The sequence below is a fragment of the Podarcis raffonei genome, chromosome 1 (genome assembly GCF_027172205.1).
Source record: "Podarcis raffonei isolate rPodRaf1 chromosome 1, rPodRaf1.pri, whole genome shotgun sequence".
In the NCBI taxonomy this organism is placed as follows: Eukaryota; Metazoa; Chordata; class Lepidosauria; order Squamata; family Lacertidae; genus Podarcis; species Podarcis raffonei.
This window is the reverse complement of record NC_070602.1, coordinates 101943765-101955881: the sequence shown is the minus strand read 5'-3', so window position 1 is coordinate 101955881 and position 12117 is coordinate 101943765. Positions and strand designations below refer to the sequence as shown.

General features: G+C 40.8%; 1 protein-coding gene across 3 annotated transcripts in view; it reads right to left on the bottom strand.

The window, feature by feature from the left end:
- The window catches only part of ACVR2A (activin A receptor type 2A), a 52463-nt gene extending 41834 nt beyond the window's left edge, over positions 1–10629 (bottom strand). Inside the window, exon 1 of one of the 3 annotated variants that reach the window (XM_053406297.1) lies at positions 8392–10629. Coding sequence is in view for 2 of the 3 variants with exons in the window: in XM_053406282.1 (XP_053262257.1) it covers positions 8392–8446 (55 nt within the window). In the remaining variant the exon portion in view is untranslated. The remainder of the gene's footprint in view (positions 1–8391) is intronic. The other 2 variants (XM_053406282.1, XM_053406289.1) reach the window with 2 other exon arrangements.
- Positions 10630–12117: the final 1488 nt, after the last annotated feature.

The following is a 12117-nucleotide window of genomic DNA, read 5'->3' as shown; positions in this document are numbered from 1 at the left end:
TGCCAATGTTTTCATTAAGCTACCCACCGCCCTCTCCCAACTCCAAGCAGGAAAGGAGAATAGCATTCTGCTCATGACTTTCACCAGAGTGCAACTGGTCACCTTCCACTTCAAAGAGGGTATGAATGGTTATTTATAATAGTTGATCAAAAAGAGACAGCTCTTGCGGGCACTGAGAGATGCAAGGGAAGAGGTGAAGATGGCTGCAGAGCCTGCTCCTGCTGAACTTTTCCTTAATTTTACTTTGCCTTACTCAACACCAATCCACTCTAGCTGGGCTTTTCTCCCTCCACCTCCCACAGCCATCTACCACCTTCCCTGTGGGAAGAGATCCCAATGAGCTTTAAAGTATATTAACATGATGAGCCTTTTATTTAAGCATTAGCCTGGCAACCATAGACATCTAGGAATTGCATTAAGGCAGGTGCATGTACTTCCATGCAGACTAGTGAGCAGGCTGGCAAAGGGCAAATGGAGAGCTCACTCCCTCCTCCATGTCCAGCATGAAAAGTAAGCACATAGGTATAGGAAGGAATTCATCTCTTCCATGCCAAGCACAAAACCACTCTTCTCCCAATTCCAAGTAGGCTTGGTAAAACAATGCAAGCTTTTGTTGACTTATTTACACTGGTACTGCCGACTGCAGTTTTAAAAAATGTATTTTAGTATTACATGCAAGCTGCACTGGAAATATTTGTTTCTTGAAATAAATGATGCAAGTAAATAAATATTTAGGCAGAACAAGCAGCCTTTAACTTGTTTTAATAGACAGTTAAACATCTGACAAGACAGATTGCATTCATATATGATCTAAACAAAGATTCATTTTTAGGGGGAAATTAATTTTAAAACATTTAAAATAAAAAACTTCTTTAAAAAAATTGTTTTACCCACCCTCCCCACAAAACTTTACTAAAAGCACAAGAGGCTAACAATACTTGTATATCCCAAACTTGTCTTTAGAAAAGGAACTAAGGTTTGCTAACACAGTAAACAAACAAGTTAAACAGAATGATCAACACAAAAGTGAGACACCGAGACAAGCAGAATTCGAACTAAATGTAAAAGGTATTCCCTCAAATACCCTAAAATGAACCGCATTTCTAATACTTGGCAGAAGTCCAAATGGTGCCAGGTGGACCCCTTTGGGCCTGTCAACAAATGCAGTTTCACGATCAAGAAACACCTAAACCGTGTGCCTCCACATTGTATATTGGGTCACACACAAAAAAGGGATTTCTAGCTTTGACCTAAGCATTGAGATACGTGATGTGAGTGGACTCTGTCCTCAATATAATTTGCTTCCCAGTCTGTTTAGTGCCTTAAAAAGGTCAGCACCAGCACTATTAATTTGGCCAGAAACAAAGTGGTAATCAATGCAAATAGTATAATACCAAAGTCATATGCAAATTATCACAGCAGCCCCATGAACAGTATCTTACACTTGTCTTACAGGGATGTTATCAAGGCATGAATCCAGAAAGGTAACTACGAGTGAGGCAGCCAAAATTGATAAAAAGGTTATTGCTGCATTCTGGACACCCAGTTGCAGTAGCATAATCATAACACCTTAAAGGGTTTTTTATTATTACTATCATCCAGGAAGACCTAGAGCTAGGACACTGTAACATACTAAGGCAGCTTCCTCAAGTAGGGAGTATATGAAACTGGGCAAAAATCTTCCTAGTCTGGTAATTGATTATTTACAAAGCAGCTCAAAGCATGTTGGTTGTGCAGTGGGCATCCTAATTTCATTCAGCAATGCAATAATAATCCCTCTCACACAGTCAGTCAAAGCTACTCTAATTGATCTAGTGAGCCAGGAAGGGAAAGTTTAACGTACAAGTAGTAAGTCACACTTCTCCAAGATCCTTTCCATAACCTTAGGCTACATAAACTGGTAAGAATCTATTTATTTTTTTAAAGAAGACTTGTAAGAAAGGAATAAAAGATACAGTAAGCTCCAACTCTTTATGAGTAGATACCATGTCAAAACAGATGCAAGCAATTTATCTGCAAAGTGTTTTAAGAGTGGTCATAATACGCCAAGATTTCTTCAAAACCCCGCCTTGGAATCAAGCTGAAGATGACCCTCCCCACACACTATTTGGAAGAGTTTCAATGGATATTTAAAAGTGATTAAAAGCAAGATTTCTTTAATACCATCTGCTTTAAAATTGCTTTAGCTATTTTAGATTTCTATTGTTAATTGTTTTCTATTTTTTTCTATTTTTTATGTAAACCTCCTAGACAACTTAGTAGGATGGGTGGTATACAAATGCAATGAAACACTAAGATGTAGGGCTGAATACCAAAACATTACCAAGCAGTGCTCCAAAAGTTGTGCAATGTCAGCAAAATTTGCTGCAAACTGCAGGCTCATGTCTGGATACTCTGGTTCTCAGAAGCACTAGTGGCTATAATAGCTTTCTCCGATGGGTGCTAAAACAAAAGAGAAGTGAATTTCTCATTTCTAAGTACAGTCATACCTCCTTTTGCGTCTGGGATCCGTTCTGGAGCCCTGGATGCTGGACGAAAGGGACACTCAACAAAGTGCTGCTCTGAGCATGCACGAAGTGCGATTTAGCGCTTCTGTGTGTGCGGCAAACCCAGAAGTAACCCGTTCTGGTACTTCCGGGTTTGCTGCAGACGTTTGATGAAATGGACCCTAAATGGGGCACACTTAAAATGAGGTATGACTGTACATGGCCTATGTGAGATATATACATATTCCTGAAGTGTTTAAATAACTCCAAAACTCCAAAAAGAAGAAAACTTTAATTACTCTGAATGAGAAATATAAAGAGGAATTAATAGTGGCTGAAGTTTCTACTGCAGCATGGTCAAAGTTAAAATTCATTGTTCTGAAACAATAATACAGGCATACTGTACTTTTTGCCATTATATATGTCTCATGTAGACTCCATTAAGACATAAAGCCACAAATGAAATAGCATAAGCTAAAGTACTTTCATTAATTTATATAGTTATGATAATTTGGAACAGCCTTCCCCAACCTTGGACCCTCTGGATGTTTATGATTGCAGCTCCCATCATCTCTGTACATTCTGGCCAAGCTGGCTGAGGCTGATGCACAAGCTGGAGTCTGATACATCCGAATGACAGAAGGTTGGGGAAGGCTGATCTATAAAGTCAGTAAAAATTAACCTCCTAAAATTTATATTTAAGATTGATAATTATAACTGCAATTGCTCAGTGTTAAAAAGAAAACGGTAAGAGAATTTTTAATTTTCATTTAGTAAGTTTGAGAAAATAGTGTTTATTCTATGCAAGTATTATGCTATTCAACCCAACTGCTCAACACCTTCAAAAATTCCCCTTCAAAAATTAGATTGGTTCAAATCATAGTTGAAAGCACAGCAAGTTTGGCTTTTTTTATATCTGTCTTGCTATTTTGGAGTCACTAAGTTACAGTACCACAAAAAAGGTATTGTAAATTATTGTCATAGTAAACTTCACTAAAACAGTGCAATTCTACACACACTTACTCAGAAATAACCCCACAGTATTCAATGTGGCTTACTGTCAGCTACCGGTAAGTGCCCATAAGATATCAGCTTAAAAGAGCAATCCTAACCCCCAGCCAGTAACAGTGGCACTGAATGGAGCAACATTGCCATCAAAGCAGCCCAACTCTGCAGCTCATACCAGCAGCCAGGTGGACGGTGAGGAAGTGACTAATGCTGCTCATTTTGAGCCAGCTCCAGTTTGGTACAACAAAGAGGCTTAGATAGGGCCCACCACCAGTAGGAAGACAAGCATAGGATCCAGCAAGTCCCTGGCTGGTTCAGCTCTATCCCCTCTTACCCCCAGAAACACCCAACTTGAGGGGGGAAGGTGTGTTGGCTGCAACTGGCATGGACACCCCAATGGGGACTTCAATGGTGGCAGGAGCTCCCTGCCAGTGAAGTCTGCTAAGGTTGCACCCAAACTCTCTGCTGTATCCAAGCTCACATTAACAGTGGGTCAGTGGTTTGGCTTGCACTCTACACCAAGATTAGGAACTGTTTGACGTTTACAACCAAATAATGCTGCAATGCCTAGCAATTCCCTGGGAGGTGGACCTTACGGAGGCAAACTTGTCAAATTTATGAAGAGCCCCAGTAAACTATTGGGAATGGCAATCAGCACATGAGATAGAACATGTAGCTTCCTATATATTCCACCCAGGACTAGCATATTTTATGTCTTTGATGGTACCAGTAAACAATGAGGGATCTGTGAAGATCTTGAGCTTCCTTGGAGAACTACCGATTCCTTCCTAGGGTAATTCTTTATACCAAAGCTTAATTTGCAGTTTTCCCAGAAACCATGACAACTGAAAGTATAACATAGAAATGTGGACTACTAGACATCTGCCACATAGCCCCTATTTCTAGTACCTTAGGAAAATATTTTCATAATCTTTTTACCTCAGTAAAATGCCCATGTAAAGCATTTTAGAACAACCAAGAAAAGGGGCACATCTTGCTGATCAACAAATCTGTAAACAGATACAGATTTATGAATTTATGTGCTAGAAAACCCCAAATGTTTCTATGGAAATTTGCAAAGCTACGGTTACATTTTTAGTTAGAATTGTTTAGCAAGCATAATGAACAAGGACAATCGTTTCAGTTACTCAAGCAATTTAAACAAGCTGAAATCTGAATCCCAAAGCTGTTAAAACAAATCTCATATCATGGTGGTTTCCCTTACAGCTGCAGTATAGCCATGCAGTAACCTCATAAAAAAACCAAAACTTCAATGTTTGTTGACAGACACAAAAGAGCAAAAGTTACACCAGTTATGAACACTCAAGGTTTGACAGCTCAGCAGCAACTATGAAACCTGTGTACTTTGAGCACTATTATAAAAACAACAATTTACAAAAATACTTTCAGTATACAAGTGCTGCATTAGGCAACAATTGGTTATTATATTTGAGAACTACCGAATGTTTTGTGATATTTGGCTGGGATTGTGGAGTACTATCAAAACTGTACTATTTACTCTTCCTTGATATACATAACAGTTCAGTTTTATTAGATGCACATTAGCCAGTGCTTGAACTAAATAGCTATAATTTTTTATGATAATCTACTAGTAATAGACAGTTAGACGAGTATGCTTATAGAAACAATTTAATGATAACCACATTTATGCTATATCACTGTTGATACCTTAATTATTTTTAAGGTATGGAAAAGGCAAGTTGCTTCATTTTCTATATTCTAATTAAATATCTTGACTCATTTTCTTTGGCTGTAGCTTGACGCTAAAGATGTGTTTTAAAATTCAAATTTCTGTAATACTGTACATGGGGGAAAAACATATTCTTTAAAATACATATACACTGTGTGTTAAGACTATGCAATACAGTAGAAGAAAGCCATTTCTCCCTAACTTCATCTTGCATCCTTTCTAGACAAAAGGTATTCTCAAGAACTTGCCTCATCACTGGCTGGGGTTGCATGTCACTCTAAATCAAACCATGGTTTACTAAAAACATGCAAGCTTCTGTAAAGGAATTCACAGATACTATGTGCATCCCTGGTCATTCAGTTTCTGCTGCTGAGCTGAGCTAAGATTTGGCTTAGTGTCATCTTAGGTCTCTCCAAACCAACTAGGAACTGTAACCACGGTTTGCACTACGATTTACAGCTTGTGGTTTTGTCCATGAAAGCTAAACAGTGAGCTAGCTAAACTAAGCCAAACCATGGCTTATAGCAGCAGCAGAACAACCAGAAAGAAGCTAAGTGCTCACAATCTCACGAGAGCCCACAGATTCATACCAAGTCTTAATTTGAATTAGCATGGTGTGTATACCAGTACACTTTCTTTGTTGAAGTTTACATGTGTAAACTGGTTACATGTCCTGGTGATGGGTAACCTCCAAAACAGGAAGGCTAAAGCTCTTGTAAGTGACCTTCTGTTAAACAACAACAAACCTAGACAACTATTTTTAAGTTTTGCCTCCTTCAAAATTTGGACTAGGCACCTAGTACAAATGCCTTGTAAAAATGCAATCTACAATAAGCACACACTGTAGTCCTAACTCCTGAATGAATTTACAGATATTCACACCACTTCAACTACAAGATAAGGCACTCTTCCACATCATTACTAACACTGTTACTAGCTAAGAGGCTAAGATTGCTGAAGTCATTCTCTCAACATTAATTTTCCAGAGATGTCTCTTCTATGGAGGCATGAGATGCCTATATACTTTTACTACTTTCTCAACTCTGTGGATATGTTTTAAAACAGATGTAAACTGCATTAAACATTCTATAGAATGTAAAAGAGAAGGCCACTGGTTTTACATTGGGTAATTACTGTATTCTTAAGAAGATGAGGTTGTAAGCTCACCCCTTTGCATTCTCAAAATTGCATTTACTCAGTAGTAAACCACAGTATGTTTCAAGAAAACAACTTTCCACCACTGCTTTAATTACATTTTAAATGCAACTTTTCATTTGGTGCAAAAGAAGAAACCATTCCATATTAACTATATTTATTAAAAGTCAGTAACTTATTTCTTCAGAGTTTTGGGCAACACTAGTCAATATGTTTGAAGATAGCAAAAAGGCAGAGTAGGCCATCCATTCAGATGTAGTGGCTTTTTAGTAATATTCAATAGTTTCCCCAACTTTGTGTTTCAGTAAATTATATTCGCTCATGCCTATCCTTCATAGAAAAACAAACATGAAAAACATAGTCCACTGTGTTGTAAGCGTATTTAAATGGCCAGTCTAAATGTTTTTCTAGAGTGCAAGACACATCCATAATTTCAGTTACAGAAGTTAAATCTGTTGCACTTCTTGCTTTAAAATGAGTGCATTAATGTGAGCTGCTAGGTACGTTGCTAATAGCTTATACCCTGCATACATCTTTTAGAAATGCCTTCCAAAAAAAGCATTTTTCTGCATGCTAACTGCTATGTACAGTATTCTATGAACTAAAGTCACTTAGGGAGCACTGAGTGGATGGCCTTTTGAATCAAATGTTTCTCTGACTTAGGTAGGTCTGAAACACTAAGCAACCAAGAATCTAGAACCTGCTTTCAGGTAAAGGTAAGCAGAATCAGTTCAAAATGTGAGGTTATCTAAGAGCATCCTGTGCTTCCCCCTTGGAATTATGTTAAACCATTTATAGAAGAGAAAAAAACAGACCTTTATTATAGCTGATAAAATGCAAATTGGAGCATGAAAATGTAAACAGATTCTATCTGAAGTATTGTATCTATAAGCAAAATGTTAAGAAACGGAATATTCTAAGCAACAGTTTCATATGGAATTTCAGAAATGTTTACAACACAGTTTACCCAATAAGGGCATCACTTCTTTAAAATGTATTGTAACTTTTCATTTGATGTAACAGTTTATGCCAAACTGTGTTATTCATTTAGCTATTTTGCCTTTACATAAAATTCACAATCTCTTCAGTCTCTAGCACTGATCGCCATTTCACAGCACAGTCAGCCCACACGGAACAGATCAATAACATTACAGACACAAGACTAGACTGTATCCATTTAATAACCACAAGAAAGTGTACCATTCAGCAAAATCTCACACACATTACAAAACTGCTGGAGAGCAAGAGCTAGATAACAATGTAAATCAAAGTAAAATCATAACCAAATATGTCAATTATAAAATCTATTTCTCTTTTCAACACTGAATGCATGCACCTAGGAAACTAAAGTACAACTATAGCATGCACATTTAGTAAGGGAAAACCAAGAATAGCCATCCAATCCATTACTAACTAGTCAAAGTGCTGTGCATGAAGCAATTCTTTCAACCACTGCTTGCTACCCAGTAATGCATTGTTCCTATGAGCAAAACCTGTTCAAACTTATTTATTATAATGAAAATATTTTGTTGCAGAAGTTGAGGTTTACCATTTACTTTAGCACACACTACTTACTACCTGGATATTAAAGGATTAAGAAAACCTAAAACCTACTGTGTGAAAAGTATTTTAAAGTTTATACCTCTCATCTAAGACCATTCAACACAACTTTCCAATTCTATATTTTTCATATTTGTTTAAGAAGCTACTAATAAATTTTCAAAAGAGAAAGCTGTGAATATTAAAACCAAGTTACTGGTAAGTTACTATAATGCTGACAAACATGAAAGAATGGCTAACACTACAAATTATTAGCTTGCGCACTGGTAGTCTGTAAAACATCAGTAGCAGTAAAGCACAGTTGTGGTATTCCAAACAACACACACACTGTAGTGCCACTGCTGTTGACAAAAAAGTAAAAAAAAAAATTAATCCACATTTTAATTTAACAAATGATAATGCAAGGTAATGTTAAGGATATTAGAATACTGAAAGCTAAGTTGAGAAGAAAACTATATATTGTACACTTACCTGAAGAACAAGAGATAAGAAAAACAGCAAACACCAACTTTGTAGCAGCTCCCATTTTCCAAATAGTTAGAAATGATATGAAGTTATTCTATATATCCAGCTTTCCAGGTCCTCAAAATATGAAAATCCCTCTTTCACTTTATTAAAATTTTCTGTAAGAACATATTTGGAAAGTAGTGTCCATAAGAGTAAAATCAGATTTCAATACTAGTGTATCTAGGTCTTCCTTAGTAGATCCTCCAGTAAAGGGATGTATGTATTTGGGAACATACACGTCATTTGGCTTCTGTACAAACAGTGGCAAAATTCAATTCATAAGAACATATTAAGGACCCAGTTTAAAAGGTCAATAGTAAAGCAATTGACCGACTACTAACCAAATTGCCTTGGAGCATTGTTTTCTCCACTTTAAAATCTGTAAAATATCCCCCAGTACTGGAATCAGGCAAGTCGCACAGATATTAGTAAACAATACTTTCTTCTTCACGCCTCTTTAACAGTATGTAGTGTCTGGGTGAGAAATAGTTCCACATTAGTTTCAAGTGTCAGCACAAACCTGTTTTCAACGGAATGGGCAATAGTAAATTAATCCATTAATTAAAAAAAAAGGAATTTGTGAAACACTGATGTTTCCTATTAATAATGCTGAGACCAAGTAACACGGACAGGGCAGAAACCAGAGCTTATCTGTCCTCCACAGCACCACAAATGTCTCTCTGATCTTTCTTTACCTAGTGTATTCTCATTTCCACTTTCCACTTTTTACATTCAGTCTTTTGTCCATGCCCGCTCAAAAGGAGTAGATGGTATAATTTGACACTCGATTTGCCTTCGAAGGAAAAAAATAAAAGCCTTAAGGAAACTCCCCCAGCCCATATGACTCCCTCCCTCAGTTAATGCTTAAAATATCCTTATATTCGGGGTTTAAAAACCACACAAAAGTGGTGGAGGGAAGAGGGAGGGCAATGCGGCTTCCAGCTATTTTGGAGGGTGGAGTGAGTGGAGGGTAGTCGAGAAGCGCAGAAAAATTACTTTCTTCACTGTTCTAAAAAACCAAATCTTTAAACACAACGACGATCGAAAGAGGCTTGGGAGCGATCTTTCCCGAAGCGGCGGTGCAAGAGGAGGTCTCAAAAATGGATGAAGCAGGTGAAGCGATGCTTTTTGATAACCATGGTGATCCGATGTGGGCAAATGGGTCTTCTCGAGTGGCCGGGCTGGTGGGGCAAGGTATGCACGATCTCTTTTCTTTCTCTCTCCCCCTCCTTGCTTTGCAGTAGATGCTCTTCCAAGCTGGGTGTATGTGCAGGCGTCTAGTTCTTTCTCTCTTTTTTTTCCTTTTCCCCTTCCCTGCAACTCTTCACGGGATCACCATTTCCTACAGAGTCGTCCTCTTCGGTCGCTGTCGAGGCAGGACCCTCCGTGCACGACTCAGCTTTTGTTTTGTTTCTCTCTCACACACTCACCCCCCCCTCTTCTTTTCCTCCTCCTCCTCCTCCTCCTCCTCCCTGCCTTCCTCCGTTCACAACTGCAGCGAGCAGACGAGAGAGAACGAGGGAGGCGGGCGAGGAGGTCACGGAGCCTGGTCAATCCTCGCTCTCGCCCCCTTGTGCCTCCCACACAACGGGCGGAGAAAAAGAAGAGAGAGGGGCGACCACGGCGGACGACGAAGCCGACCACCACGACGGCGGCTCGACGCCTCCCTCTCTCTCTCCCGAGCCCCGCCGCCCCCTTTTCTCCTAGCTCTTCCTCCCCGGCTGCGAAGAAGAACCTGCTGCTCCGGCGTCCGGCCCGGCAAGGCGGCCGAGCCCAACTTTGCGCCCGCGGTGATGAAGTTGAAGAGCTGAGGAGCGGCAGGAGAAGGAGGAAGGGCCGAGTCGAGCAGCTTCTCCTTCAGGACGACGCCGGAAGGGGAACGGCGAGCGGAGGAGGGCGAAAGCACCGGCTTTATCGTCCCCCAGATACGGCTGGCAGCGCTGAGTGGCCCTCCCTACCTTGCTGCGCCCCTGTGGTAATTTCATAGCTACCCATTCACTTGCGTGGTGTCGAGAACAGACCCAAGATGGCGGCGCCCGGGCGATTGTTTTTGTTTCCTCTCCACCTCGCTTTTTTTCCCCTCCCTCCCTCTCTCTCTTTAACTCCCTCCCTCCCACCAACACCCTGCTCGCGCACGCGCACGCGCGCTCTCATCTACCCGGCTCGGCCGGCCCCAACAGCTGCCGCTTTATGGGCGTGCGCGCGCGCGCGCCACGGTTAGTGGTGGTAGTGGGGAGGAGTAGGAGGAAGAGAGATACGGGGCGGGGGGGGATGGGGGCTCGTCTCCATTTGATTGGCAGCCCGAGCTAGCCACTGAGCTAAAAAGAGTAAGGGGCGGGAAAGGTTCAGCCTTGAACGTAGGCGGGTTCTGCTCCCGCCCCTGGATTCGACTCCACTCCTCAGCTGGGCGGGGTTCGGCCGCCGTGTTCCATGTCTTGGCATTTCTGGCAGGCGCTGAGGAAGGTGACGCGCTGCTCGAAGCCCGGCAAGAAAGCAGGGGCTACGTTGCCTGGTTGCCAGGCTTATACTGTAAACGCCAGACTCATTTAGTTCATTTTACTGGGGAACTCAGGGCTGCATACCTAAGTGGGTCGTGCAGCCCCGAACCTTGTGCCCTGTTTACTCGGAAGTAAGCCCCGCGGAGTTCAGTCGTGCTTCTGAGGCAGCGTGCGCATAGGATGGCAGCCTTTGCTTGGGTCCATTAAGGCGGCAGTCCTTTCAGCACCCTTTTTCCAGTGGTGCTGTGTAAGGCAGTTTTCAGGGGACGGGTGCGGTGTTTAAGATGACACTTTCCCCTCTTTCCTTTAATTGTATGTACGCTTTTCCCATGCAGGTAAATTATGGGCAGTTGAGCTGTTCATTACGGATAAAACAAATGACCGATTAAGGCTGCAATAATGTACCCATTTGCCTAGAAGTAAAAACTCAGTTGAACCCAGTCCTGCCTGCATCTGAGCATACGTGTATAGGATTTCATGGCATGGGACTTCAATCATGGATATCTAGCTGAATGTTAATTATTAAATACAGATTATTATTTTTTAAGTGATGAGATTATGGGGGGAGGGGCTGTTTATTTTGTGCAAGTCAAAGCCCATTACTTATTTTTAATTGGGGGGGGGAGTGTATTTGTCTTGCCTGGAGATGTGAGCTCTTTAAGAACATAAAGACAAGCATACTGGATCAGACCAGTGGCCCATCTAGTCCAGCATCCTGTTCTCACAGTGGCCGACAAGATGCCTGTGGGAAACCTGCAAGATGGACGTGAGCACAGCCGCTCAAGTGAGAACTACCCATAAAAAAAGAATGGGGGGAACTAGGATTTTAGTGTAGCTGTAATGGTGCACCAGTGTATTCATCCACCAAATGAAAGGTGGCAGGAAGGACAGGAGTCCCTGTCTCTGGTATGAATGGCTCAACCCATAATTTATCTGTTGCATGTGTTTGCCTCTCACTGAGCTATGTATTAGTAGCAGTGACTGAGGTTGCACAACAGGCAGGAAGAAGCTGCTGCTAATGACCCAAAAGTGAGGGTGAATTGAGCCTATGGAAAATGCAGAACGGCATGATTGAGACGTTCCTGGAAATTATCTACTTAAGTAACCATTGTTACTTGATAATTTCAATAAATTATATCCCACATTATCTTGTGGAATATTATTCAAAACAGTTTACAGAAACATTGAAACA